At 45.7% G+C, this 26,688-nt stretch overlaps 2 protein-coding genes across 3 annotated transcripts in view; both read right to left on the bottom strand.

Moving 5' to 3' along the window:
* The window catches only part of LOC114592123 (kyphoscoliosis peptidase-like), a 201,021-nt gene that overhangs the window by 163,357 nt on the left and 10,976 nt on the right, over positions 1–26,688 (bottom strand). The window lies entirely within an intron of this gene.
* Positions 894–25,146, bottom strand: LOC114592091 (kyphoscoliosis peptidase-like). Of its 2 annotated transcripts, none has more exons than XM_028719961.2 (15): positions 25,000–25,146; positions 20,626–20,735; positions 19,522–19,566; positions 17,801–17,854; positions 16,428–16,481; positions 15,491–15,553; positions 14,533–14,604; positions 13,520–13,561; positions 11,216–11,272; positions 8,848–8,930; positions 7,189–7,297; positions 6,052–6,169; positions 4,332–4,520; positions 3,257–3,447; positions 894–2,270 (listed from the first exon to the last, which is right to left on the bottom strand). In XM_028719961.2, exons 2-15 carry the CDS (start codon positions 20,714–20,716, stop codon positions 1,369–1,371), a joined length of 2,070 nt encoding a protein of 689 aa, XP_028575794.2. In that variant the 5' UTR covers positions 20,717–20,735; positions 25,000–25,146; the 3' UTR covers positions 894–1,368. The 2 variants fall into 2 exon arrangements, with proteins under 2 accessions (XP_028575794.2, XP_077776378.1); XM_077920252.1 differs by lacking the exon at positions 25,000–25,146 and adding an exon at positions 24,721–24,978.

Raw genomic sequence — 26,688 nt, 5'->3', positions numbered from 1 at the left:
GTAAGGCTAGAACTTGTTTATGTGGCCAAACTTATTTATTATTTATTTAGAGCATTTCTTTCTTATTTATGGTATTTATTTATACCCTGGCCTTTTCCCCTGACTGGACTCAAGCCACTTGTACCCTGCTCTTCAATAAAAAAAGGCTCCCAGAACAGATTGTTGTTGTTGTTGTTTAATCATTTAGTCGTGTCTGACTCTTTGTGACCCCATGGACCAGAGCACGCCAGGCACTCCTGTCTTCCACTGCCTCCCACAGTTTGGTCAAACTCATGCTGGTAGCTTCGAGAACACTGTCCCACCATCTCATCCTCTGTCATCCCCTTCTCCTTGTGCCCTCCATCTTTCCCAACATCAGGGTCTTTTCCAGGGAGTCTTCTCTTCTCATGAGGTGGCCAAAGTATTGGAGCCTCAACTTCATGATCTGTCCTTCCAGTAAGCACTCAGGACTGATTTCCTTCAGAATGGATAGGTTTGATCTTCTTGCAGTCCATGGGACTCTCAAGAGACTCCTCCAGCACCATAATTCAAAGGCATAAATTCTTCGGCGATCAGCCTTCTTTATGGTCCAGCTCTCACTTCCATACATCACTACTGGGAAAACCATAGCTTTAACTATACGGACCTTTGTCGGCAAGGTGATGTCTCTGCTTTTTAAGATGCTGTCTAGGTTTGTCACTGCTTTTCTCCCAAGAAGAACAGATTACATACAATCAAAACAAGACAATCACTATCCATAGGCTTACAATCTTTTTTAAAAAATAAAAAAACACCCAAGGGAAAATGGACAGTGAGGGAATATAAAAATCAAAACTTTTGTGCCAATTTGTAAACAGTTGTTCCCATAATGACCATTGAAATGTAGGTGGGTTCCATGAGGCAAGACACAGTGATAACAGCAAGAAACTTTATTGAACTACATAACTGGGAAACAGGGGCAAAGCAACCGCTTATATACATTTCTGAAGGCCTGGGCCACTCCCAGCGTGGTAGGCTGTCTAAACTTCCAAGCTGCGAATCACAACTCAGAGTTCAAGGGCCAATGGCAGAGGCAAAAATCCTGAAATGTTCTGTGATTGGACATCATATATCAAATCAGAAGACAGGAGCTCAGAATCCTTAGCTCAGGCAAACACAGACCGCTGAATACATTACAACCTTCTGCCATAGTTCAGGGGCAGGAGGTTCCTTGAAAGATGTGGACTTCCAGTGAAGCTGATGAAATGAGCCCTGCTTCCTATATCCCCCACTGAGGAAGCCCCAAAATGACAGTTGAGGGAGGCGGCGGCCTTGTGGAGCTGCCCTGCCACAACAGAGTCGATGTAGCGATCTGTGGTTCACAACTGTCCCACTGAGTCTGTCTCCTAGCTAGTGACTTTCCACTTTGTACTCCAACAGGGACCAGAAGGTATTACTGCCACCTTTTGCCATTCTCACTGTCACTGTGGAGCCACCTGAGGTGCTGCAGGTTCCCTCCCAGAAACCGTCTTCACTCAGCCTCAGTGGGCGAGACTTTCCGCATTCGACAGACACCCCATCTGCACCAGGCAGCTTGAGCTTGAACGTTACATCACGGTTGGCCGGCAGGACCCCGGCGAGAGGTGCCACCAGCTCAAAGGCATCCTCCCAGTTCGTGTAGCTTTGTGGGAAAACCGGCCACGTCACCTTCTTATTTGGGCAGGAGATGAGGTAGCTGAGGGCGCAGTGACTGCTTCCCGGGTCAGATGCTTTCTTTGCCCAGATGTGAAGAGCAAAGTCCCCTGCGTGAGGGAGATGTACCTTCAACTCAACCTTAGTGCCCCAGCGAGTCGTCCAGATGTGACGCCTCCGTACGTCCTCTGGCGTGCGGCTGGTATCCGAGTCCAGGGTGGCAAAGAAGTCCAGGTCACTCGTCCGAGTGAAAGTGACAACACAGCGGCCGTCGTCGGTGTGTATGATGGGGCTTTCGGGCAAAGCCTCCAGGATCCCCTTCTCCTCCGATTGCCAGCTGGGCCCCACAGGCTGGATGAGCGGTTTGGGCAAGCGGAAGCTCTCGTCCACAGATCGGCACACCAGGGAGTAGTTTAGAACGTGGCTGTAGTTCTCCTCCTTGCTCTTGGAAGGTTTGGCGAAGATGTCCAAGCTATGAGTTCCCACCTCCTGAGGATACACTTCCACGGTCATCCCGTTCCTCTGCAGGGTCATGAAGCACTGCTCTTTTGCCCCGTTGAGGTCGCAAAGGAAGAGGGTCGGAGAACGACTCTCAATGGAAACAGTTGCCTTGCCGTTTTCTGTGAAAGAAAAGTGAAGAGTTTCCAATGGTTGTTAATACTTGTTTAAAAGAGAAACGCTCACGAGGACTGCAGGGGAGAGGAGGGGAAAGTTCTGTTGCGCGAGAGTTTGTTGTGCTGGTTTATGTTTATTTATTCTGTCATTCAGTAGGTTTTACCAGAGAATAATAATAATAATAATAATTTTTATTTATACCCCACCCTCCCCAGCCAAGGCCGGGCTCAGGGCAGCTAACAAGCAATAATAAAAACAGGTTGAATGAATACAACTTAAAAACAAGATTAAAATACAACATTAAAATATTGAAACATTAAGATATTAAAATGCAGCCTCATCACAGGGGGAGAAAGAAAAAAGAAAGAGGGGGAGGGAATCAAATTGGCTCCAAGCCAAAGGCCAGGCGGAACAACTCTGTCTTATAGGCCCTGCGGAAAGAAATCAGATCTTGCAAGGCCCTGGTCTCATGAGGCAGAGCGTTCCACCAGGCCGGAGCCAGTGTTGAAAAGGCCCTAGCTCTGGTTGAAGCTAATCTAACTTCCTTAGGGCCCGGGACCACTAGGGTGTTGCTATTTATGGACCTTGAGGCTCTCCGTGGGGCATACCGGGAGAGGCGGTCCCGTAGGTATGAGGGTCCTAGGCTCTGCTGAAATATATATCAATATGTAATGTGTGGGGATTGTCCAGATAGACCAGACACAAGCCAGCTGCCTCACAATTGTTGTGTGAGGAACCTATGTGGCCCTCCAGCTGTTGTGAGACTCCAGCTCCCATCGGCCCCTGTTAGCACGACCAATCGTCAGGGATGATGGGAGTTGTAGTCCAGCGACTTCTGGAGGTACTCCGATCCACAGGTTACCTCATCCCTGATTCATAATAATGCAGTAGCGACTCATGTCACAGGGCAGTTCGCCTTTGAAAAAACATGAGGCGGATTGTCAGCATAACTGCCAAAAACAACAAGACGGATGCTTCTGATTGACTTTACCTGTTTCGATGACTGACGTTGCCGTGGAGGTGCCTATCAGTCCCACTGAATAAAACGCAGGCTTATACCACACATCGCGTTCAAACTGCTGCAGTGATAATGTCCGTTTCAGAAGCTGCCAGCTGTGGTCTTCTGGGAAGTGATCATTAATAAACAGAGCAGGATGGGTAAGGAAGTAAAACTCATTGTACCTGCAAAAGGGGGAGGCAGAATTGTGCAGCATTTCATAAAATTGCCTCAGTTATCACCAGAGTCAAACTAAAGCTTAGTGTGGAATAATATCAGCCCAGTTTGTGTGTATAGCCAGGATTTAGATTGGGGGGGGGGGAGAGAATTGAGCTATCTGCGATGCAACTGGTCAGCTAGTTAAGTATTTTGATTTATTTACTTGATGGGGGTGCAGCTGCTCCCCCTGCCTCCGCCCCCCCAGCTATGACCATGACGCAGTTCTGATGTCAGGTTTAGCATGTCAAAAATGAGCCAAAGCCAGCCTCACATTCACACTCTCCTCCGCACCGCTGTGAAGAAACTAGATCCTGGTTCAGATTAATCAGTTTGCCTCACCCAAATCCATGCTTAATGTTAACAGCGGTTCGTTTGACAAGCCATGGCTTATCCAGTTAGTTTGTTTAAACTAGCTTTCGTTAACATTGGGCACAGCTGAGGCTCTGCACACTGTGCTAAACCAGCCTTCCCCAATCTGATTCCTTCCAGATGTTGCTGAACTCTATGCCCCATCAACCCCAGCTAGCATGAAGGATGATGGGAATTGTAGTCCAAAACAGCTGGAGGGCACTGGGCTGACGGAGGCTGTTGTGTTGCAACAACCTAGCTTCCATCACCCCCAGGATAAGCATAATACTCTAGAACCACTCAAGGAGATAAATGAATGGTTGGTGGAGTTTCCATAATTTTCCTCATCACCATCGGCTTGGTTCTCATTGCAAATGGTCAGTCCTGTAGCCATCAAAACACAAACAGACAAAATAAAAAGCCTTCTAAAAGCAGCAGAAGTAAACTATACCTTCACTGAGTCCCACACTGTCTTCAGGCTTTCTTTTGCCTAACAGCATACCTGAAAGCGAAGCTCTTCTTGTCAACATCCGCGTAGCCACTTCCCCACGTACTGTCCAAAAGGTGCCAGCTTCCATCCAGATGGACAACATTCCAAGCATGATCACTCGCTCCCTTAAAGACGTTTCCTGGTTTGTACCCAGCCCCTTTGGCGTACCCTGACAACTTCTTGCACTGTATCCCTGCAATACTGAGGGGGAAAAGAAAGGTATTCAGGAACGCCATTTCACTGCTCTTTTGGGCTGGAATTGTCATTCATCCTTTTTGTTCTGTTTTCAGGGAGAAGCCAAACAACATTATTTCAAGCCCAATGCGTTTCAGATTGCATTTCATGCACTGACATAGAAGCTGTCGTCAGAAGCAAAATCTGGCAGCCTGAGAATCTCAGCTTACATTCTGAAGACAGACGGACAGAGAAATTTAGCTTAAGCTTTTAAGGTAGCAGAGAGGGGCTTTAATACATGCAGGCAGTGAGAGTTTTGGATTTGATATCCTGCCTTTCACTCCCTTTAAGGAGTCTCAAAGCGGCTCACATTCTCCTTTCCCTTCTTCCCCCACAACAAACACTCTGTGAGGTGAGTGGGGCTGAGAGACTTCGGAGAAGTGTGACTGGCCCAAGGTCACCCAGCAGCTGCATGTGGAGGAGCGGAGACGCGAACCCGATTCCCCAGATTACGAGACTACCGCTCTTAACCACTACACCACACTGGGTGAAGGATGCTTGTTAGGGAGGGTGTGAAGCGTAGGCGGGTTCCCACGAGGCAAGACACAGTGATAACAGCAAGAACCTTTATTGAATTAACAGAACTGGACAACAGGGGCAAAGCAACTGCTTATGTACATTTCTGAAGGCCTGGGCCACTCCCACTCCCAACGTGATTGGCTGTCTAATCTTCCAAGCAGCAAATCATAAGTCAGAGTTTAAATGCCAATGTAAAAAGGTAAAGGACCCCTGACAGTTAAGTCCTGTCGCGAACAACTCTGGGGTTGCGGCGCTCATCTTGCTTTACTGGCCGAGGGAGCCGACGTTTGTCTACAGACAGTTTTTCCGGGTCATGTGGCCGGCATGACTAAGCCACTTCTGGTGAAACCAGAGCAGCGCACGGAAACACCATTTACCTTCCCACTGGAGTGGTACCTATTTATCTACTTGCACTTTGACATGCTTTCGAACTGCTAGGTTGGCAGGAGCCGGGACCGAGCAATGGGAGCTCACCCAGTCACAGGGATTCGAACCGCTGACCTTCCGGTTGGCAAGCCCTAGGCTCATTGGTTTAGAACACAGGGCCACCCGCATCCCATGGCAGAGGCCCAAATCCTGAAATGTTCTGTGATTGGATATCATGTATCGAATCAGAACACAGGGGTCAGAACCCTTAGTCCAGACTCAAGCTCAGGCAAATACAGAGCACTGAATACATAACAGGGTGTGTACAAGATTTTCAGCAGACCTGTGTTTTGGTCCTTCTTTCCATAATGGTGCATTAGAATATAAAATGCAAACTAAGAGAATATGGGCCGAATACCACTGAAAACAAGTTAATCATGAATTGATTTCAATGGACCTACCTCAATTACAATGCAAGCCTATATATCAAAATTTGCTTCAGGAGCATTCATAGTTTGGTGCTGGGTTAGGGAACCCGTGGCTCACCATACCTCCCATCATCCTTGCCAAGTAACAACCGTTTGCCATGGAGAGTGGGGCCAATAGGAATTACCTGCACATTTCTTCAAAGAGTCCAGAATATCCAGCGCAAACGCCTTTTCCTGACCGAAGGACATCAGCTGCCTCACAAGACACCTTGTCAAGGTTATGGTAGCCTTCCACATCGTATTCTGGAGAAAAAAAGACATTTGTGAAATACCACCTCAAAGCATGAAATGCACAGTGAATAAGGGACTGCAACAGTTTCACTCGGAATGCAAACTTTGAGCGGAAGATCAGAGTGATTGATCAATTAAATTAAAATATTGTTACATGGGACATGGGTGGTGCTGTGGTTTAAACCACTGAGCCTCTTGGGCTTGCCAATTGGAACGTCGGCAGTTCAAATCCCCGCAACGGGGAGAGCTCCCATCGATCTGTCCCAGCTCCTGCCAACCTAGCAGTTCGAAAGCACACCAGTGCAAGTAGATAAATAGATACCGTTGCGGCAGGAAGGTAAACAGTGTTTCTGTGCACTCTGGTTTCCGTCATAGTGTCCCACTGCACCAGAAGCGGTTTAGTCCTGCTGGCCACATGACCTGGAAAGCTGTCTGTGGACAAACGCCGGCTACCTCGGCCTGAAAGCGATATGAGCACCACAACCCCATAGTCGCCTCTGACTGGACTTAACCGTCCAGGGGTCCTTTACCTTTACCTGTTTGCCTATTGTTACATGCCACCCCACCTTTAATGCACATTCAAGGCACATTCTTTCCCTCAAATAATTCTGGACACTGTAGAATACGCCTCACAGTTACAATTCCCAGACTTCTTTGAGGAAAAGAATGTGCTTTGACTGTACCTCAACTGACTCTGCAGTCAGTTCTAAAGAAAAGCAACAACCAGCAGCACAAAGACTTCCAGCTCCTCTCACAGCATGCCAGCATGACCAGTGCTCAGGAATGATAGGAGTTGTAGTCCAACAATATGGCCACAGCTTCCCCACCCTGTTTCATAGTTTTCTCCCTCCTGTGGGGCATCCACGCATCTATCAGCTGCAAGGCAGGCAGCACTTCCAAAGGAAAATCCCCCCCAGTATGGATGGAGATGCAGGGCTAGGGGAAAGCTTTACCTGTGGAATGCCTGTCCGTTGTGATGTTGTCAGAAGCAAAGGGGCACAAGCATACAAAAAGTTGTCACCGCCACCTACCTATGTGGCGGCAAATCCACATCCAAATGGCTCGGACTTTCTCCAGGTCACTGTGGGCTTTTTGGAGCAAGGCACTCACCAGGTTTGCCACGCTATTCCTGACATTTACCTGTTTCACAAAAGGGAATAGATTCAGTGGCTTTTGATAAGGGAAAGGGGTACCCAGTTCCATTTTTCTATCTAAGGCAACCACCTGTTTAAATAAAGCCTAGGGTGCAATCCTACATGCACTGACATGGGTGTCAGTTTTCTTCATTTCTTCTGCCCGTTTCTTACATTTCAATGTCATCCTATTTAATTTGCGCTTTCCAAAATGATAAACAAACTGAAACAGAGCAATCTTTCAAAATCTGCCCTGCTCTGGATGTTGCAGTACAGCTCTCCAGATAGGAATGTCTGCAAAAACGTATGTACGTGTAATAAATATGCATGCAAGGTAATATGTGCATAAAACCACATTGTATTAGGGGAAACGCTTTGCAAAATTCAGTGCATTAGGAGGAATTTGCATTAGAATGCTGATGAATTTTCTGAGCGGGTGTCGGTCTTTTTGAACTCAGTGGAGCTTACTTCTGAGTAAAACTGCACAGAACTGCACATTAAAATTGTTCTGAAGGGAGAAGCATGCATAATCTTTTCCAGGGCACGCAGGCATGCCATTCCCACAATCTTTCACTGAAATTCAAATCCCCTTTGTGCCGGGCAATGGGTGGTGGTCTTGGATTTGGCAGAAGTGCTGACTTCTACTGGTGGAGAGAGATGCCAGTCTCCATCCACCAGTTCAGAGCAACCTGTTCCACCTGTGGGTGGGTGAAACTACAGCCAGCAGGGCATTCTGAGAGCCAGGGCCGTCTTACCCACAGGTGTTAGGGGTGCGGGGCGCCCGGGCGCCAGGCTCTCAGGGGCACCAGGCCAAGAGTCAGGGGCCCAAGAGTTGAGTCCGGGGAAGAGCCTGCCCATTGGTCGGAGTGCCGCGGTGGGCTCTTCTGCTGTGGGGGGCTCTGTGCTGCGAGTTTGGGGGTGACCGAGCCACTGAGACCTTTACCTATGGTGCGCATGAAGGCTACATAAATAGGCACTCTGTTGTGTCTGTCCATCATGTGGAAAACAGGAGCTGGGTCTTGCGACTCATGATGTTTCCCATTGGGAATGGAGGGTTTCCTCCTATCAGGAGAGCACATGTGAAGGCACTCTCAGATTCCAAATCCACATGGAAAAGGATCTCTGCATCCCAGCAAATTCCATAAAGGTAAAGGTAAAGGTACCCCTGCCCGTACAGGCCAGTCTTGACAGACTCTGGGGTTGTGCGCTCATCTCACTCTATAGGCCGGGAGCCAGCGCTGTCCGCAGACACTTCCGGGTCACGTGGCCAGCGTGACAAGCTGCATCTGGCGAGCCAGCGCAGCACACGGAACGCCGTTTACCTTCCCGCTGGTAAGCGGTCCCTATTTATCTACTTGCACCCGGGGGTGCTTTCGAACTGCTAGGTTGGCAGGCGCTGGGACCGAATGACGGGAGCGCACCCCGCCGCGGGGATTCGAACCGCCGACCTTTCGATCGGCAAGTCCTAGGCGCTGAGGCTTTAACCCACAGCGCCACCCGCGTCCCAGCAAATTCCATACAGGACTATTATTCCACCCTGTAAAAAAGATTGCATACCTTTGATGCATAGGCATCCAGTTCCTTAAACTGTGTCAAGTCGATTGGTATTGTTTTCAGACTGGATTTATCCCACGGGTAATCTAGGAACAAACATGGAAAAGCTCTACCTCTCTTTCAAATCAGAACCAGTGAAGGCGGTGAATGTCCTGTGTGAGTGCCTGGAGGCAGTTGGAGGATGGATGGCAGCTAATGGATTGAGGTTGAATCCTGACAAGACAGAAGTACTGTTCTTGGGGCGAGCTAAAGACTCCCCACACCAAAAACAGTGGTACCTTGGGTTATGAACAGTCCTGCTTACGAACGCTTCTGGTTATGAACTCCACAAACCCAGAAGTAGGTGTTCCAGGTTGCAAACTTTGCCCTGGGATACGAACAATATCTGCTTCCGTGGCCGCAGGAGGCCTATGTAGGGAATGCGCGCCTCGGCTTAAAAATGCTTTGGGTTAAGAACAGACTTCTGGAATGAATTAAGTTTGTAACCTGAGGAACCACTGTATACAGGATCCAGGCCAGCAGGCAAATATAACAAACAACTTATAAAAGGCAAAAGATTTATGCGATCTGAAGAGGAAATTCTTACAGGAAGAATTAGAAATCAGGAAGAGGAGGTGTTTAATAAAGAATGGGGAAGGTTTATAATTTATTTGAAAAGCTATTGTAAACAATTACAGTACATATATTGGTAGGATTCAGAGAAAACTTGTGTAAAAGGAAAGCAGTGTTTAACGTCTGGATAAAATACAAAGACTTATTAGAAAACAAGACCCCAAGGTGGTTGTCACCAATGGAAGCCAAGGCCCGGAAAAGACTCAATATGGAGGCTAAATGGCCGAAATATTGGGAAATATTAGAAAAGGATGGAGATACTTGGAGGTTGCAGAGTTTGGAGAAATTAAAAGATAAAGTGCGAGATTGGCTACACTATGCTCAAATTAAAGAGGTTTTTAACTTGGATAAAAAGATAGGATTCCAGGTGGAAAAATCGAAGTTAGAAACAGAACTGTTAGAACCTAAGACCAAGGTACTTTCAAAAATGTACAACTTGCTGTTAAAATGGAACACACAAGATGAAACGGTTAAATCAGCTATGATAAAATGGGCACAGGACATTGGGTACAATATCATGTTTGCTGACTGGGAAAGGTTATGGACCACCGGTGTGAAGTTCACGGCATGTAATGCCTTAAAAGAAAATATTATGAAAATGATTTACAGGTGGTACATGACCCCAGTCAAGCTTGCAAAAATATATCACTTGCCTGACAATAAATGTTGGAAATGTAGAGAAACTGAAGGAACGTTCTTTCACCTCTGGTGGACCTGCCCTAGGGTCAAGGCTTTCTGGGAAATGATATATAATGAGTTGAAAAAGGTATTTAAGTATACCTTCCCTAAGAAACCAGAGGCCTTCCTTTTGGGCATTGTTGGCCAGAGGGTGTTAAAGAAGGACCGAACATTCTTTATGTATGCAACAACAGCAGCAAGAATACTTATCGCCAAACATTGGAAAACCCAAGATTTGCCCACGCTGGAAGAATGGCAGACGCAACTGATAGACTATATGGAACTAGCAGAAATGACTGGCAGAATCCGAGACCTGGGAGAAGAAGCAGTGGAAGAGGATTGGAAAAAATTTAAGGACTATTTACAAAAACATTGTAAACTGTATGAGTGCTAAGAAGGATGTAAGATTGAAAATAACATGGCATCAGTAAGCTAGTTGAAAGGAATATGAGAGTAGGTGAAATCTGAGAAAAAGACAAATTTAGGATTAATAGTATGTCTAAATTAAGTATTTAAAATCTTGATAAAAGTATTTAAAGTTAGAGACACAATACTGGAAAATTATAAAATAAGAATCGAAACAAGGTGATAAATTGCTGGTTAAAATTTTATAAACTAGGAACGCAGGAACGTGAGATGTGAGGAAGTCCAAAAAGTGAAGAAAGTATGGTTATTAACTATTTGATTTTGATATGGTATGCTTTTTGTATTATGTGTCAATTTCTTTTCTTTTCTTGTGTCTTTCTTTGTTTATTGTATTTTGGTGATGGTTCTATATGTGTTTGGTGATTATAATGTCTAAAACCTTCAATAAATATTTTATAAAAAATAAAATAAAAAAGCAAAAACAAAAAATTCAACAACAAAAAAAACTTGTGTAAAAATTCGAACTATGGATTGAGAAAGGATTTATAAAAATAGAGTTATGAAAGAGATAAGATCATTGCATTAAGATCCACAAGGGGGGTGGGAGGGAGGTCAAAATGGATGATATGTTTATGTATTTAATTCATTTGTTTATGTAAACTAGAAAATGCAAAAATAAAATTTATATATATAAATAAAAACAACTTATATTTACCATACAGAACTTGTCCCTTAGACGGCCTTGATCCCTTTTCTCCATCATCCTGAAACCCTGCAAAATGGTTATTGCTGGGATGAGACAATATGTACATTAAAACGTATTTTGCAACATTCATCATTCCTGGCTATTAGTCATGCTGGCCAGGAAACAATGGGAGCCCAACAACATTCATACAGCCACAGATACCACGATATATTGCTCTTAGGTAAAGGTAAAGGGACCCCTGACCATTAGGTCCACTCATGGCTGACTCTGGGGTTGCGGCACTCATCTCGCTTTACTGGCCGAGGGAGCCAGCGTACAGCTTCCGGGTCATGTGGCCAGCATGACTAAGCCGCTTCTGAGGAACCAGAGCAGAGCACAGAAATGCCGTTTACCTTCCCGCCGGAGAGGTACCTATTTATCTACTTGCACTTGACGTGCTTTCAAACTGCTAGGTTGGCAGGAGCAGGGACCGAGCAACGGGAGCTCACCCCGTCGCGGGGATTCAAACCGCCGACCTTCTGATTGGCCAGTCCTAGGCTCTGTGGTTTAACTCACAGCGCCACCCGTTGTCACCACGGAAGCGAGGCCCCGCACCGCGCTGTGTCGGGTTAGCGCAGTGCGCAAGCGGGCAACTCATTTCGGGAGCGGCTTGTGGGCCAGTCAAACGACCTCCGGAGGCTGGTTGCTGACCCCTGCCTTAAAGCAATGATGCAGAAGCTGCTGCCCCCTAGAGGCTGCTAGGTTACTAACTCCCACCAAACCCAGCCAAAATGGGGGAAAGCAGTCTTCCAGTTTGGATGCTCACGAGTTCTAGTGTTAAGGGAGATGGAGGGAAAACACAGCCCCCTTTCTTCAAAGGGGACTCGCTCCACCCCTTTGATTCAGTACAATCACTGCTCTTTAGGGAGTGGGCCATAGCTCGCTGCTGGAGCGTCTGCTTTGCAAGCAGAAAGGCCCTGGTTCAAACTCAAACATCTCCTGGAAGTGCTATGAATGTCTCTCACCTGAAACGCCGGGAGGCTGTTTGCTGCTCAGTATCAACAATACCGGGACACGGGTGGCGCTGTGGGTTAAAGCCTCAGCGCCTAGGACTTGCCGATCGAAAGGTCGGCGGTTCGAATCCCCGCGGCGGGGTGCGCTCCCGTTGCTCGGTCCCAGCGCCTGCCAACCTAGCAGTTCGAAAGCACCCCCGGGTGCAAGTAGATAAATAGGGACCGCTTACTAGCGGGAAGGTAAACGGCGTTTCCGTGTGCTGCGCTGGCTCACCAGATGCAGCTTTGTCACGCTGGCCACGTGACCCGGAAGTGTCTGCGGACAGCGCTGGCCCCCGGCCTATAGAGTGAGATGGGCGCACAACCCTAGAGTCTGGCAAGACTGGCCCGTACGGGCAGCGGTACCTTTACCTTTACCTATCAACAATACCTGGTCTAGATGAACCAATGATCTGACTGAGGGCTCATTTGCATTTCCACTTGTCCCATGGCTGTAAAGCATGGGTCTGAGCGGTCTGCCACTTTTCCATTGCTTTTGAGGCACAGCTCTGAGCAGTTTTCTGTTTGCCCTATCACTTTCCCCAGGAAAACCTGCTCTTTAGTGCTGAATCGGAGCAAACATCAATCTGTAGAAAAGCCTGTTGATGTTTGCTCCAATTCAGTGGTAAAAAATGGGTTTCCCAGGGAAAGTGGCAGGGGGCAAACAGAAGTGTGAACGAACCCTCGATATAAAATAGCTGCTATTATTATTATTGTTGTTGTTGTTGTTGTTGTTGTTGTTGTTGTTGTTGTTGTTGTTGTTATTTTGGCAAAGTAATAATCATAAATAAATAATAAAATTGTGCACCCCACCACCAAGACCATTCCATTGTAACTATCCAACCTCCCAAAATTTCAACACCTCTTGCGATGGTTTGACCCCTTTCCGTTTTAACAGTCCAAATTCTACAAACACCTTCCATATTTCCTCAAAATCATTTCTCCTGCATATTCCCTGTCTTACCTTAATGGCACATGTTAATTTATCATTAATAGCTATATCCCACACCTCTTTATACCATTCTTCCATTTTATATTCTGCTTGCCCCTTCCATCTCCTAGCTACCATAATTCGTGCAGCTGTCAATAAATATGTAAGCAAGTCCTTCATAGCCTGTGAACCTTCTACCCCATCGTAAACTAATAATAATGCTACCTCTGGACTTTTTGTCAGCTTTAACCCAGTGATTTCTGTTATCTCCTTAAACACCCTTTGCCAGAAACATTGTCCATATTTACACCCCCACCACATGTGAACCTAAGTCCCATTTGGAGCCCTTACCTTCATTGTCCTTCCCTGTCCACTCGGGAAATACCTGGATTCCTGCAACACCAGGAGCACACATGCACACAAAAAATGAGTTACATAAAATAAATAAATCCACAGGAACACAAGGTGGAATAATACATTATAGGATTGGGGGTTATTTTGCAATTTAATCTCTATTAATTTTTCAATATTAAGTCCCTTCACCACACAGAGAACAACAAAAACAGATCCCATCAAATACAAAGAAAATGTTACATATAAAATAAAATTCTCCCATATGTTGAGACTTCCATTGTCCTTAGTATGGGTCCTTCATTTCCTTGTTGACTGCATATTTCTATACTCTTTAACTTAACACAAATTATTCATGATCTTTGTAGCATATGACATTGCAGAAGTTAATCAAAGCATGTCGAAGATTTCGTATGAGAACAATGTTCTTTTAAATATAATCTGAATAAATCCCATTCTTTGTTAAACTGTTGGTTTGTCTAGTTCCTAATTTTCCCTGTCATCTTTCCCAATTCTACATATTCAAGTACTTTCACCTGCCCTTGATTTTAGTTGGTATTTTATCTCCCTTCCACCATTAGGTATTAAGATTCTTGGGGTGGCAGTTGCATACATGAATACATTTCTCAGCTCTTTCGGAATATGGGGGGGGGGGGCGTGTATTTTAGATGTCCATCTTTGCTCTGCCTGCCTGTGGTTTTCTATCTTTAAAATGAGATTCTAAGGACAGGGAGGCTGCGAACAAGACTCTTGGTTAAGCTCATAGCTCTAGCCAAACCTGTTTAGCACACCTGTGCATGTCTAAAAAGTACAGGTCACTTCTTGCTTCCAGAAGGTTACAGAATATGCAGCACTTACGAATATGTCATCCTCAGTGTTCTTTGATCTGCCACCTTCACTACAGCATCCTTTAATTCACATTAAAGCAGCTCAGGTAGGAGGAAGCTGAAGCATTTCCCATGAAAAAATAATAATCTGTTTTCTTATGCATTGTAACATAGAAACGGACCCACCTTTTCTGAAGGAGAACTTCTTTTTGCTCCGCGATGTGCTATGTCTAGGATGTATTTCCACAGTGATTTGATCTGGAGAAAAAGAAACAACGAGAACTTGCAAACAGAGATATCAAGTCAACTACAGTAAAAACATGCAAAAGTGGCAGGAAAAATGAAATGTCCCTCTTGCTGCTTATAAGTGGGGTGGGTGGGAAACCTGCTTTGTACGGGGTGAAATGGTTTGCTCTTTCTTATGGGTTTTGAAATAATTGAATATTCGTTTTTAAGAGGTGGCATGTTAACTCTCTGGGTTTGGAACGAGGAAGCCCTTGCACAGGCTCCATATCACATATTAAAGGTGACATAAGCAAAATAAATCCAGATTGCAGAAAAGTAGCCCTGAAAAAGCAACAGCCAAGAAATGACGGTGCCAGAGAATACTAAAAAACCAGAAACTGAAAATATTCAATGCACACCCTTTAAAAAGGTGTTATGTACTGAGCTGAATAGGACCCAAAATGCAGCAGTCTGATTGGTCCTAGAACAATAGGATCCAAAATGCAACAGTCCGATTGGTCCCAGAACAATAGGATTCAGAATGCAGCAGTCTGATTGGTCCTAGAACAATGCAGCAGTATGATTGGTCTGCAGGAGCCACCCAATCCAGCTCCAGGTGGAAGTGAATCCACAACCTGATTGGCCTACAGGAGAATCCCGGAATTAGCTAATCATGTGTAGCTCATTGTGTAAATAATGTGTAAACTTTGGGGGAAATTTCATTCCTCCTCACCACTATGAGCTGAATAAAGAGCATGAAATCCACTCTCGACTCCGAGTATATTTCAAAAAGATTTGTTGTTGTTGTTACTACAATTGGACTTTTCTTTCAAACTAAGCTCCTTAGCAAGATTTCCTCAGCAAGATCACTCTTACAGCCATTGCAGTTAATGTTATCAACATTCACCGGCTCACATACTTTGTTTAGGCTCATAGGTAACACCCGGCAGATGATCCTCATTGTGAGTTTCAGCTGCATGGCCTGTTTAAAGATCAAAGAGAGCATCTCAGAGACTGAAAAAAAAATTTTTTTAAAAGCATATGTTGCATAATTTATATCATAACATTTACAAACAGTTTCATTACCGCATTTACGCAAATCTAATGTGCCATCAAATCTAATGCGCACCCTAATTTTCACAACAAAGTTTGGCCAAAAAAAGGTGTACATTACATTTGAGTAAATACGATATAAATAAATAAAACCATTCAAAGTGGCGTATACCTGAAAAGGAACCCACAAGGGATCTCATCAAATGCTCTGAGCCTAAAGCAGATCCAAATATTCAGGAAATCTGAAAGTTAAGTGCAGCCCCGGGGTTAATAGGGCTGGATTTGCAGACTGAAATCTGCATACATAGCTGTCAACTTTTCCCTTTTCTTGCGAGGAATCCTATTTGGAATAAGGGAATTTCCCTTAAAAAAAAGGGAAACGTTGACAGCTATGGTGGAAGATGCTCCTTCAGGTTTACTGAACACACGTAGTTGCTTCTACTTGAATCCTTAATGGTGCTCCAAGCGAGGCCTCCCCATAAGATCTCAACAAGTGAGAGGGGACCCTATTTATTTATTTAGTACACGCATGTGCCAAATGCACATCTTTCATTCCTCCCGGAACTCGAGGCAGCATACATAGGGAATTCCCAGATAGCCTCCCGTCCAGGCCTGACTGGACCCAAACCTGCTTGGCTTCAGCAAAGGCGGCTGCGTCATTGGTCTTCCCACCCTGCCCTGGCATCTGAGGGATAGGCTCTCAGGTCATCAGACATTCACAGCTACAACATGGAGTCACGGTAGACTATTTGCCCCCCAAAGAAGGCTTTACAGTTGATGGTTAAACAGCAAATCACTCTCACCTGTGATTCTGGGATTCTCGTTTATTTCTTGACCCGTTCCTTCTTCGGCTCGAGCTGTTGGAAACATGACCCGCCATGATCAATACCATACCTGAAGCATGCAACCAAGCCCATGTCCATATGTACCTCACCAGCCGCAGCACTAAAGTCTGTGGAGGTTATTATGGGGGAGATCATTTCATATGTTTATCCCACTAAGTCTAGGACCTGCAGCCTTCCAGATGTTACACTGCAACTCCTATAATCTCTGACCATTGGCCATGCTAGCCAGAACTGATGAGTATTGGACGCTCAACAACACCTGGAGGGTCACAGGTTCCTCACCCCTGCTCTTTGCTTCCCAAAAATTGTCTGCAAACACCCCCACTGGACATGGAAGGGGAGTGGCCTAGGGAGGCTACACGACCTTCTATTATTTTTAACTCCCAACAGTGCATACTGGACCCTTCCTGGTAAGGGTGTGAGCCCAATCATAGTCTGTATACTTCTTTCACTACCTCCCATTTCTTCTGAGGGAAATTGAGAAAACCACATGCAAGTCAGCCTGTCCACCGCTTATACTTTAGTTGGTTAATTAAGCTATGTGTTTGCATGCAAGGTCCCACGTGCCAGGGCTGATGTTGCCAGCCTTTATGTCATGTTTGAAGACATCTTTGTAACGCAGACTTGGTCTGCCTGGTGCCTTAAACCAGCTTCCCATACAGTATATTCCTGGGGGTCCTGCCATCTTCCATTGTGTGGACATGATAATGGTAAAGGACCCCGATCAGTTAAGTCCAGTCAAAGGCGACTATGTGGCTGGAGCGCTCAACTTGCTTCAGGCCGAGGGAGCCGGCGTTTGTCCACAGACAGCTTTCCGGGTCATGTGGCCAGCAGGACTAAACCGCTTCTAGCACAACAAAACACCATGATGGAAGCCAGAGCGCATGGAATTGCTGTTTACCTTCCCGCCACAGTGATATCTATTTATCTACTTGCACTGGCGTGCTTTCGAACTGCTAGGTTGGCAGGAGCTGGGACAGAACAACAGGAGCTCACCCCGGCGCGGGGATTTGAACCGCCAACCTTCCAATCGGCAAGCCCAAGAGGCTCGGTGGTTTAGACCACAGCACCACCCGCATCCCTGGTTGTGGACATGGCGAAGGCAGCATAGATGTTGCTGAGACAGGAGTGCTGGGAACGTGGGTTTGGGAGAGCACATCTTTCTTGGTGACTCTCCTGCCATGGGATGCCCAAAATCTTCCTGACGCAGTGCACGAGGAGAAAAACTCTCCAGCAAGATCTAGGCCATGACACATGCACAGACATAACAAGGAACTAACTGTGGCATCACGGGGCAAAACTGGCCAACTAAATTGACACATTTCTCTCACCAGCTAATCTGCGCTGTCTGTTTGATTGCTGCACCGTCCCTTCTTCTACTTGATCTGTTGGAAAAATACAATTCATCATTACTGCTCTGGCTTGTATTGTGCCTGTCTTTCTCACATGTGTGCAGGGGGGCAGGGGCAGCGGGTTTTGGGAAAAGGGAAGCTTTATTTGTTAGAATTCCTGCTCCACAATTGCAGCCGTGGGATTGACGATTGCAGTCATGGCAGTGACGGAGACAGGATGTTTGTGTTACTGTGTTCCGTGAAGTGGGACTGTTGTCCTTTGTTCTTTCTCTATGCCGTCTAATGCTAGAGAGAGAAGGGGCCATGTTGCAGTGCTCTGTGTGTGTTTATATGTAAATAAAGGAGACTAGCCAAAATGCTGAGTTGCTGAGGTCTGTTACGCAATTGTGCAAACTCTGCGGATCCCTAAGTGTGCCGGTGTCTGTTGGCATCGGTCGCTGTGATGTTCGGGCTGAAGAAAGCTTATGAAGCTCCCGAACGATCGACCAGGAGGGAGGGAACATGCCAGTCGGGGATGTGTCTCTGCCAGGGTCCTACTCGAATGTAGGCTGAACTCCTGACTGAAATGACACCTGAATTTGGGAATAACTTATGACTGAACTCCAAAAGGTGGCATGCCCCTAGGGGTCCATCCTCTCTGCCACCTCGCTGGAACCTGCTGCTGCTTTGCAGCTGCTGCCATACAACCCAGATGAGGGAGGCTTTGGTGAGGGTCTTCAGCTGCAGGGCAGTGGGACCAGATAGGCTGAGATCACTCCCTTACTCTTCAGAGATAATTGAGTAAAAACTGGTTCACACAGAGTCTGAGACCTCAGAGGTGTTCAACTTTTACCTCCAGCTCCAATATTCCACCCTCTCAGCTGCAACCATTAGATAGAACCTTATACAGTGGTACCTCAGTTTCCGAACGTCTCCGTTGACGAACATTTCGGTTTACAAATGCCGTAAACCCAGACGTAAATGCTTCAGTTTTTGAACATGACTCGGAAGTCGAACACGCCACGCGGCTTCTGCTGGGTGCAAGATCCTGAGGTCTAGCTGTTGACTGTTGAGGTTTTAGTTTTCAAACGTTTCAGAACTCAAACGGTCTTCCTGAACAGATTATGTTCAAAAACCGAGGTTGTTGTTGTTGTTTAGTTGTTTAGTAGTGTCTGACTCTTCGTGACCCCATGGACCAGAGCACTCCAGGCACTCCTGTCTTCCACTGCCTCCTGCAGTTTGGTGAAACTCATGTTGGTAGCTTCAAGAACACTGTCTAACCATCTCGTCCTCTGTCGTCCCCTTCTCCTTGTGCCCTCCATCTTTCCCAACATCAGGGTCTTTTCCAGGGAGTCTTCTCTTCTCATGAGGTGACCAAAGTATTGGAGCCTCAGCTTCAGGATCGTGTCCTTCCAGTGAGAACTCAGGGCTGATTTCCTTCAGAATGGAGAGGTTTGATCTTCTTGCAGTCCATGGGACTCTCAAGAGTCTCCTCCAGCACCATAATTCTAAAGCATAATTCAAAACCGAGGTACCACTGTACAAGTTAGACCGCAGGCTGTTACCCATGTTAGTCTATGAACATCTTACATCAAACTTGGTTAACAATCGGTGAATAGAAATGAAGGCCCAAGGATGCAAATGGTTCTCCCAGCAGCAGTGTTTACACTGATCCAAAGTATGACAAGAAATAAACGGAATAGATTTTGATATTCACTCACCAAGGGAGTCAGGCTGCCCTTTATCCTCTTCACTCGTTGCAAAGCCTACAGAAATATCATTATTACAACAAGAAACATAGAAAACATGCCTGATGGTCATTAGCTCTCTTCTTCAGGTCTACCTTCTCCTTCTGTCCTAATTCCCTCCCAGAGGAGGGTTGGAAATGATGTTATCTGGATGGGAGTGAATGAAAGGAAGCAATTCCAGAACAAAGGACTGGCATAGAAGCAGCACGAGTCCCTTGCTTTGGTTATTCTTGCATAATTTGGCAGCGGTTTTACGAGGAGTGATTCTGAGGCACAAGGTGTGTTGCAAGTCTAGAAACCGACACACAACCTAAGCACAAATTATATAAATATATAGGCTTAAATGTCTGTCTGTATGTCTATAACAAACATATATTATCTTGCTAAATGATAAGATGGTAAGAACATCGTCACTCTGTTTTCATCGGCTGTTTTCCAAGGCAGAGAGAGGGTGAGGTTGCTCTGAGAAAACAATGTGGGAATTTTAGTTCTCTGGTGATGGGCAGAAGGGAAGGAAAAGGAATTGGGGAAAGGCAGGTGGAGCAGGCTGGGAATAAAGGGAGCATTTGGAGGAAATTTTATTTATAGAAATATATATATTTCTGTTCCAGTATCAAGAAGCCGAAAGCACCTGCCTGAAGATGACGAGTGAGACCTCGTCGAAACGTCGCCTAGACACCCCAACTTTTACACGGGAAGATACCCGAGGACACCAAAACCTGCATAGTGGTATATATATATATATACCACTATTCGTAAAAATTATCAGAGTGTTTACAACAATTACACGTAAAACCATACAATGAAGACCATATAAAATGTTAAAACCAGTCACCAGCTATTATGCATTTTACTCACAGGTGAGCAGGCTCATAGAATTAAAGGTGCAATTCTGGAATTAAATCTTCATTTCCTCTTGGCTGCCCTTTAGACAGCCACTTCCTCAGAGCAGGACCTGTTTTGTTGTGCAACTCTACACGTTGAGAAGTAATTCTCACTGAGTTCACTGAGTAAGGTGTGTAAGACTTTCTCCCATGCACGTGGGTTATTAACGCTCAAGTTACACTTCGTACTTACACAAGTAGCAGAGATAGAAGGGCAGCAGCGGGAAGCAGAAGATTGCCAGCAGGATCTGCTGAGTGCGAGATAAACCATCATGAAAGGCCATTCTTTCCTTGGTTGTTCAGCTGAAAGAAATAGCAGTGAAATCGATTTCTTTATCCAAATATTTACAAATTGACAGTTGACATCCTGGTACTGCATACCTCATGATATTAGACTGGCGGAATACAGATATTAGACAGGTGGAATACAGACGGACAGATAGACATGGTTGTTCTCTTCAAACGACATCTGAAGGCCTGCCATGCAGATTTCATGCCAAAATTATGTAATGAGTGGAAATGGCAGGGAAACAGATTTCGGCTAAGCATCAGGAGAAGTGTCCTAATGGTAATACAGTGGTGCCTTGGTTCTCAAACGCCTTGGTTCTCAAACGCCAAAAACCTGGAAGTAAGTGTTCCGGTTTTCAAACGTTTTTTGGAATGTCCGATGCGGTTGTCAGCTATTGTTTCCGGGGTGCCTGCACCAATCAGAAGCTGTGCCTTGGTTTTTGAACATTTTGAAAGTCAAACGGGCTTCCGGAATGGATTAAATTTGGCACTTTTGTTTTTGCTATTTATTTTGTGTTTTTGTCTTTGAGGCTTTTTGGGTTAATTTGTTTTTGTGACTGTGTGGAACCTAGTTCAGCTACTGATTGATTGCTTGTGTGACTGTGGAAATGGATAAAAGCCCCCCATCCAAACAATGACTATCATCAGTGCAGGTAAGAAAAATAATTAAATTACGGTAAATTTTTATCATCTACTACACTGTCTTATTTATTGTATGGTACAGTACATTGATTATTGCTTTCATTTTATGGATCAATGGTCTCGTTAGATAGTAAAATTCATGTTAAATTGCTTCTTTTAGGGGTTGTTTTTAAAAGTCTGGAACACATTAATCCATTTTGCATTACTTTCTATGGGAAAGCGCACCTTGGTTTTGGAATGCTTTGGTTTTGGAATGGACTTCCAGAACGGATTAAGTTTGAGAACCAAGGTACCACTGTAGCTGTTTGACAGTGGAACAGATGGACTTGGGAAGTGCTGAATCACAATTTGCCAAGGATGCTGTAGTTGCACCCAGCCTTCCAGATCTTGCATTGAGCTGGTTTATAAGTATGCCTGGCACTCACAGAGGTATTGCCCCATGCAACTAAGGGGCCCTATGCCTGGTTTTCCCCATTTCACCTCAGCCTGCTTGTTATGTATTCAGCGGTCTGTGCTTGCCTGAGCTTGAGTCTGGACTAAGGATTCTGAGCTCCTGTGTTCTGATTCGATACATGTTGTCCAATCACAGAACACTTCAGGATTTGGGCCTCTGCCATTGGCCCTTGAACTCTAGAGTCATGATTCGCAGTTTGGAAATGTAGACAGCCAATCACGTTGGGAATGGGAGTGGCACAAGCCTTCAGAAATGTATATAAGTAGTTACTTTGCCTCTGTTTCCCAGTTATGCAGTTCAAGAAAGGTTCTTGCTGTTATCGCTGTGTCATGCCTCTTGGGAACCCACCTAAACTTCACTGCTGGCCAGGGTTCACATGAAAACACATTGTCCTGCAGGCTGATCATTACCACGACAGATAGCACACAGAACCTCTTCCCTAGTGTGTGCAAGTTTTCTCCCTGCGGGGAGACTGGGTCACTTTGGGGATCCCCTCCCTATGCAAAGCAGATATGACTCGCGATTCCCACCCTGTCTGGTCTGCAGCTGTCCAGCCTCAAGCCAGAAATGCTCTTCTGATTCTGCTGCGTTCCCTAGGAAAGGCAGACCTGCACTGAGTGAGCCCTGTCAGCCAGCAGGATTGGCACCCGGGACACATGGGGGGAGGGGATGAGCCTGATAAGAGAGTTTCCCCATCATATCAGGAGACACACAGAACCAAAACCAAAACTTATTATTTATTTTTCTTATAAAGGTAAGGTAAGGTAAAGGGACTCCTGACCATTAGGTCCAGTCGTGGCCGACTCTGGGGTTGCGGCGCTCATCTCGCTTTATTGGCCGAGGGTGCCGGCGTACAGCTTCCGGGTCATGTGGCGAGCATGACTAAGCTGTTTCTGGCGAACCAGAGCAGCGCACGGAAACGCCGTTTACCTTCCCGCCAGAGTGGTACCTATTTATCTACTTGCACTTTGACGTGCTTTCGAACTGCTAGGTGGGCAGGAGCAGGGACAGAGCAATGGGAGCTCACCCCGTCGTGGGGATTCGAACCGCCGACCATCTGATCGGCAAGCCCAAGAGGCTCAGTGGTTTAGACCACAGCGCCACCCGCGTCCCCCCATAATAATGCAGTACCTTATAAAGGTACTGCATTATAATTATTATTATTATTATTAAATTTGTGTACCGCCCTTCATCCATAGATCTCAGGCCAGTTCACAACATAAAAATACAATACAAAAAAACACAAGATACATAATAAAAACAAGAACAAAAAAAAAACCCACAAACCAATAACACCCCCTCCCACAAACACTTTTAAAAGGGGTAAAAGGTAAAGGTAAAGGTACCCCTGCCCGTACGGGCCAGTCTTGACAGACTCTAGGGTTGTGCGCCCATCTCACTCAAGAGGCCGGGGGCCAGCGCTGTCCGGAGACACTTCCGGGTCACGTGGCCAGCGTGACATCGCTGCTCTGGCGAGCCAGCGCAGCACGCGGAAACGCCGTTTACCTTCCCGCCAGTAAGCGGTCCCTATTTATCTACTTGCACCTGGTGGTGCTTTTGAACTGCTAGGTTGGCAGGCGCTGGGACCGAACAACGGGAGCGCACCCCGCCGCGGGGATTCAAACCGCCGACCTTTCGATCGACAAGCCCTAGGCACTGAGGCTTTTACCCACAGCGCCACCCGCGTCCCTTTAAAAGGGGTATAAGGTGCTAATCAGCCAAAGGCCTTGTTGAAGAGGAATGTTTTTCCCTGGTGCCTAAAGGTGTATGCTGTAGGTGCCAGCAAAGCGTTCCACAAACAGGGAGCCACTGCAGATAAGGCCCAGTCTTGTGTTGCCACCTTTTGGCCCCCTCGTGGCACAGAAAGAAGGGCCTCTGATATTTAATTCAGGGTCCGGGTAGGTTCACATGGGGAGAGATCCTTCACGTCTTTGCTTTAGGAAAGAGGTCCCCTCAGCTCAGTTCTAGGAACCGGAACAATAATTATTGATTATTGTGGTTATAGGTTAAAAAAATGGCCACTGTCCTGAAAATGCAGTGGGGCCTATTGTATCTTTGCAAATCAGCCCACAAGTGAGGTGGGAGGGAACTTTGATCTTTCAAATTTCAGTGGCGCTCTGTGCAAGGTCAAAATCCAGCAGCTGCCTGCCTCACCTTCCGCTCTGCTCAATTCACTACATCATAGTTGCGACACCCTGCAGTGTCCCCCTTGGCTTGATGCCCAGTGTGGCAGAACCGGCTGCGCTGCCCTAGATCTGCCTCTGCCACAAGTTACTAGTCCTCACATTTCACTTGCTCACACTCACCTCCTTTAGGTACCCATGTCCTTGTTTTCTTTCTTTCTTTCTATCTATCTATCTATCTATCTATCTATCTATCTATCTATCTATCATCTATCTATCTATCTATCTATCTATCTATCTATCTATCTATCTATCATCTATCTATATCTATCTATCATCTATCTATCTGTCATCTATCTAGCTATCTAGCTATCTATTCAGTACTTTTTTTCTTTAAAAATGTTTAAGGGTACTCTCATTTTCTTACTCATATTGAAATACTGCCCCTCAATGAGGCCAAACATAGATTCACAAAATGTTTAGGGGTATGCATACCCCTGTGTCCCCCCCCCCCCGAAAAAAGCGCTCTCTCTCTCTCTCGCACTATCTATCTATCTATCTATCTATCTATCATCTCTATCTCTATCTATCTCTATCTCTATCTCTCTGTATTTCTTTCAGTAGAAGCGGAAAGTACTGTAACAGGAAAAAAGATAACCTATGTGATATATTAATTCAGCTTTTAAATCCATTGTATTTTCAGACATAGTCAGGTTTATTAAGGTGAATGAATAGGGCCTGCCAAAAGGGCCCGAGAGCATAAACTCACCACTGCCCTTACCTGCTTTTCTTGCCATTCCCATCCATCCCTCACCGTTCATTTGTATAAAACTGGAGAGAAACACTCTGGAGAATTCACTGAACTGTTATTCTGTGACCTGAAAAGTTCCCTCCAGGGGCTGGGCCTGGAATGAGCTTCTGCTTGCTAACTCTCCTAGGATTCCGGTCTGCCAGGCTTACCAGTTCCTGGTAAATAGACACTCCATGGACCAGTCCGTTGCTGCATTTCACAAACCCTGCTTTTGTAAGAGGCCCAAACAAATCAAGACGCTCTGGTTACCTTTTCGGCATAGATGCTTAGCAGGGGCGTCCAAGTAATGATTCCTCTCCCTTGGAGAAAAAGTTACACCTGCAGGGAAGACTGTTTGTTTCTCAGCGCACCTTGGAGAAACAGGCAAGTTGTTTCATTTCCTTGTTGGAGAAAGGCTGAACTTTGTCTCTCTCTAGCAATGCAAATGCAAGCAATCATCTCATTTATAGAGGTTGCTTAGGGGAAAGATATTTATACAGCCAAGGTGTGTCACCATCACAACGGCATAGCAGTGTGAATTTGGAGAGTAACGGGGAACTCTGCATTTGTGTAATCAAGGAATAAAGTCCCAAAGGGGAGGCGTGAGGGAGGAACATTGCTTGAACTCAGTCAGGAGGATAGATCACCCAGATGTGGCCTGCGTATTGTCCTACCCAGTGCTTTTTTCTGGGGGGACGCGAGGGGCATACACATACCCCTAAACATTTTGTGAATCTACGTTTGGCCTCATTGAGGGACAGTATTTCAATATGCATAGGAAAATGAGAGTACCCCTAAACAATTTTTTTTAAAAAAAAAACACAGTGGCCCTAGCCATGCACTTTCTTTCTGTATTGTCGCCCCATAATTTTTCACTGCTTAGGACAGTGGTTCCCAGAGTGGGCACAGGCTGTGGGATTAACCAGAGGTTGCTAGGCGGCAAGAGAACAGCAGGGGCACTGGGGGGTATAACTATCAGAATTTGAAAAGCTGGTATCACTTGATCAAGTTCATCGATTTCACTGAATTAATTGAACTACAGTAAATAGTTTTAACTGGATTTGGAATAAATGTGCAATTGATTGTTGCTGTTTTGAATTTTATTGCGTTGTTATCTTCCTTAGTCGGTCATGCAAACCACTATTCTGAATACCATCATACCTCTGCTTCCGAACACCTTGGGAGTTGAATGTTCTTTTGGAAGCCAAACGTCCAGTGGGGCTTCCACGGCTTCTGATTGGCTGCAGGAGCTTCCTGAGGCCAGTCAGAAGCGGCGCTTTGGTTTCCGAACGTTTCAGAAGTTGAATGGACTTCTGGACTCCGTTCGACTTCCAAGGTACGACTGTACAGTGGAACCTCGGTTGTCAAACATAATCTGTTCCAGAAGACTGTTTGACTTCCGAAACGTTCGATAACCAAGGATCAATTCCCGGTCGGCAAATTGCTTTTTAAAAATGGACTTTCGTTCGACTTCCGAGGCACGTTCAGAAACGGAAGCATTCGCTTCTGGGTTGTCAGCGTTCGCGTTCTGAATTGTTCGGCTTCTGAAATATTCAACAACCGAGATTCCACTGTAATGCTTTTTACAGAGTGGGACTGTAGGAAGCACTGGGGATGAGTCTATGGAACCAAGTGGGCAGCAGCCCCAGGAAATTTGGGAACCACTGGCTTAGAGGTCCAGAGTATGGTACAGGCAATCCTTGTTTTGCGTAAGGGTTTAGTTCCTGACCTCTGTGCAGCTCGGCGGACCACAGGTGTTATGTATTCAGACTGGCTGCAGTTCTCACTCTGGGCCACCAGTATGCAAATGAAGGCCTGAGAGTTGCTTTCACTGATTAGTTGGAATTTGTTACTGTTACAAGTTATTGAGCATTATATAAGGCAACCAGCTTCACTGTTGTTCAGAAAGACTTAGAGCAGTGCTAACTGCTGTAATAAAGAGCTGTTGCTTAAAAGAGC

Source organism: Podarcis muralis, chromosome 2 (assembly GCF_964188315.1).
Source record: "Podarcis muralis chromosome 2, rPodMur119.hap1.1, whole genome shotgun sequence".
NCBI classification, from domain to species: Eukaryota; Metazoa; Chordata; class Lepidosauria; order Squamata; family Lacertidae; genus Podarcis; species Podarcis muralis.
This window is presented reverse-complemented; position numbering and strand designations above follow the sequence as displayed.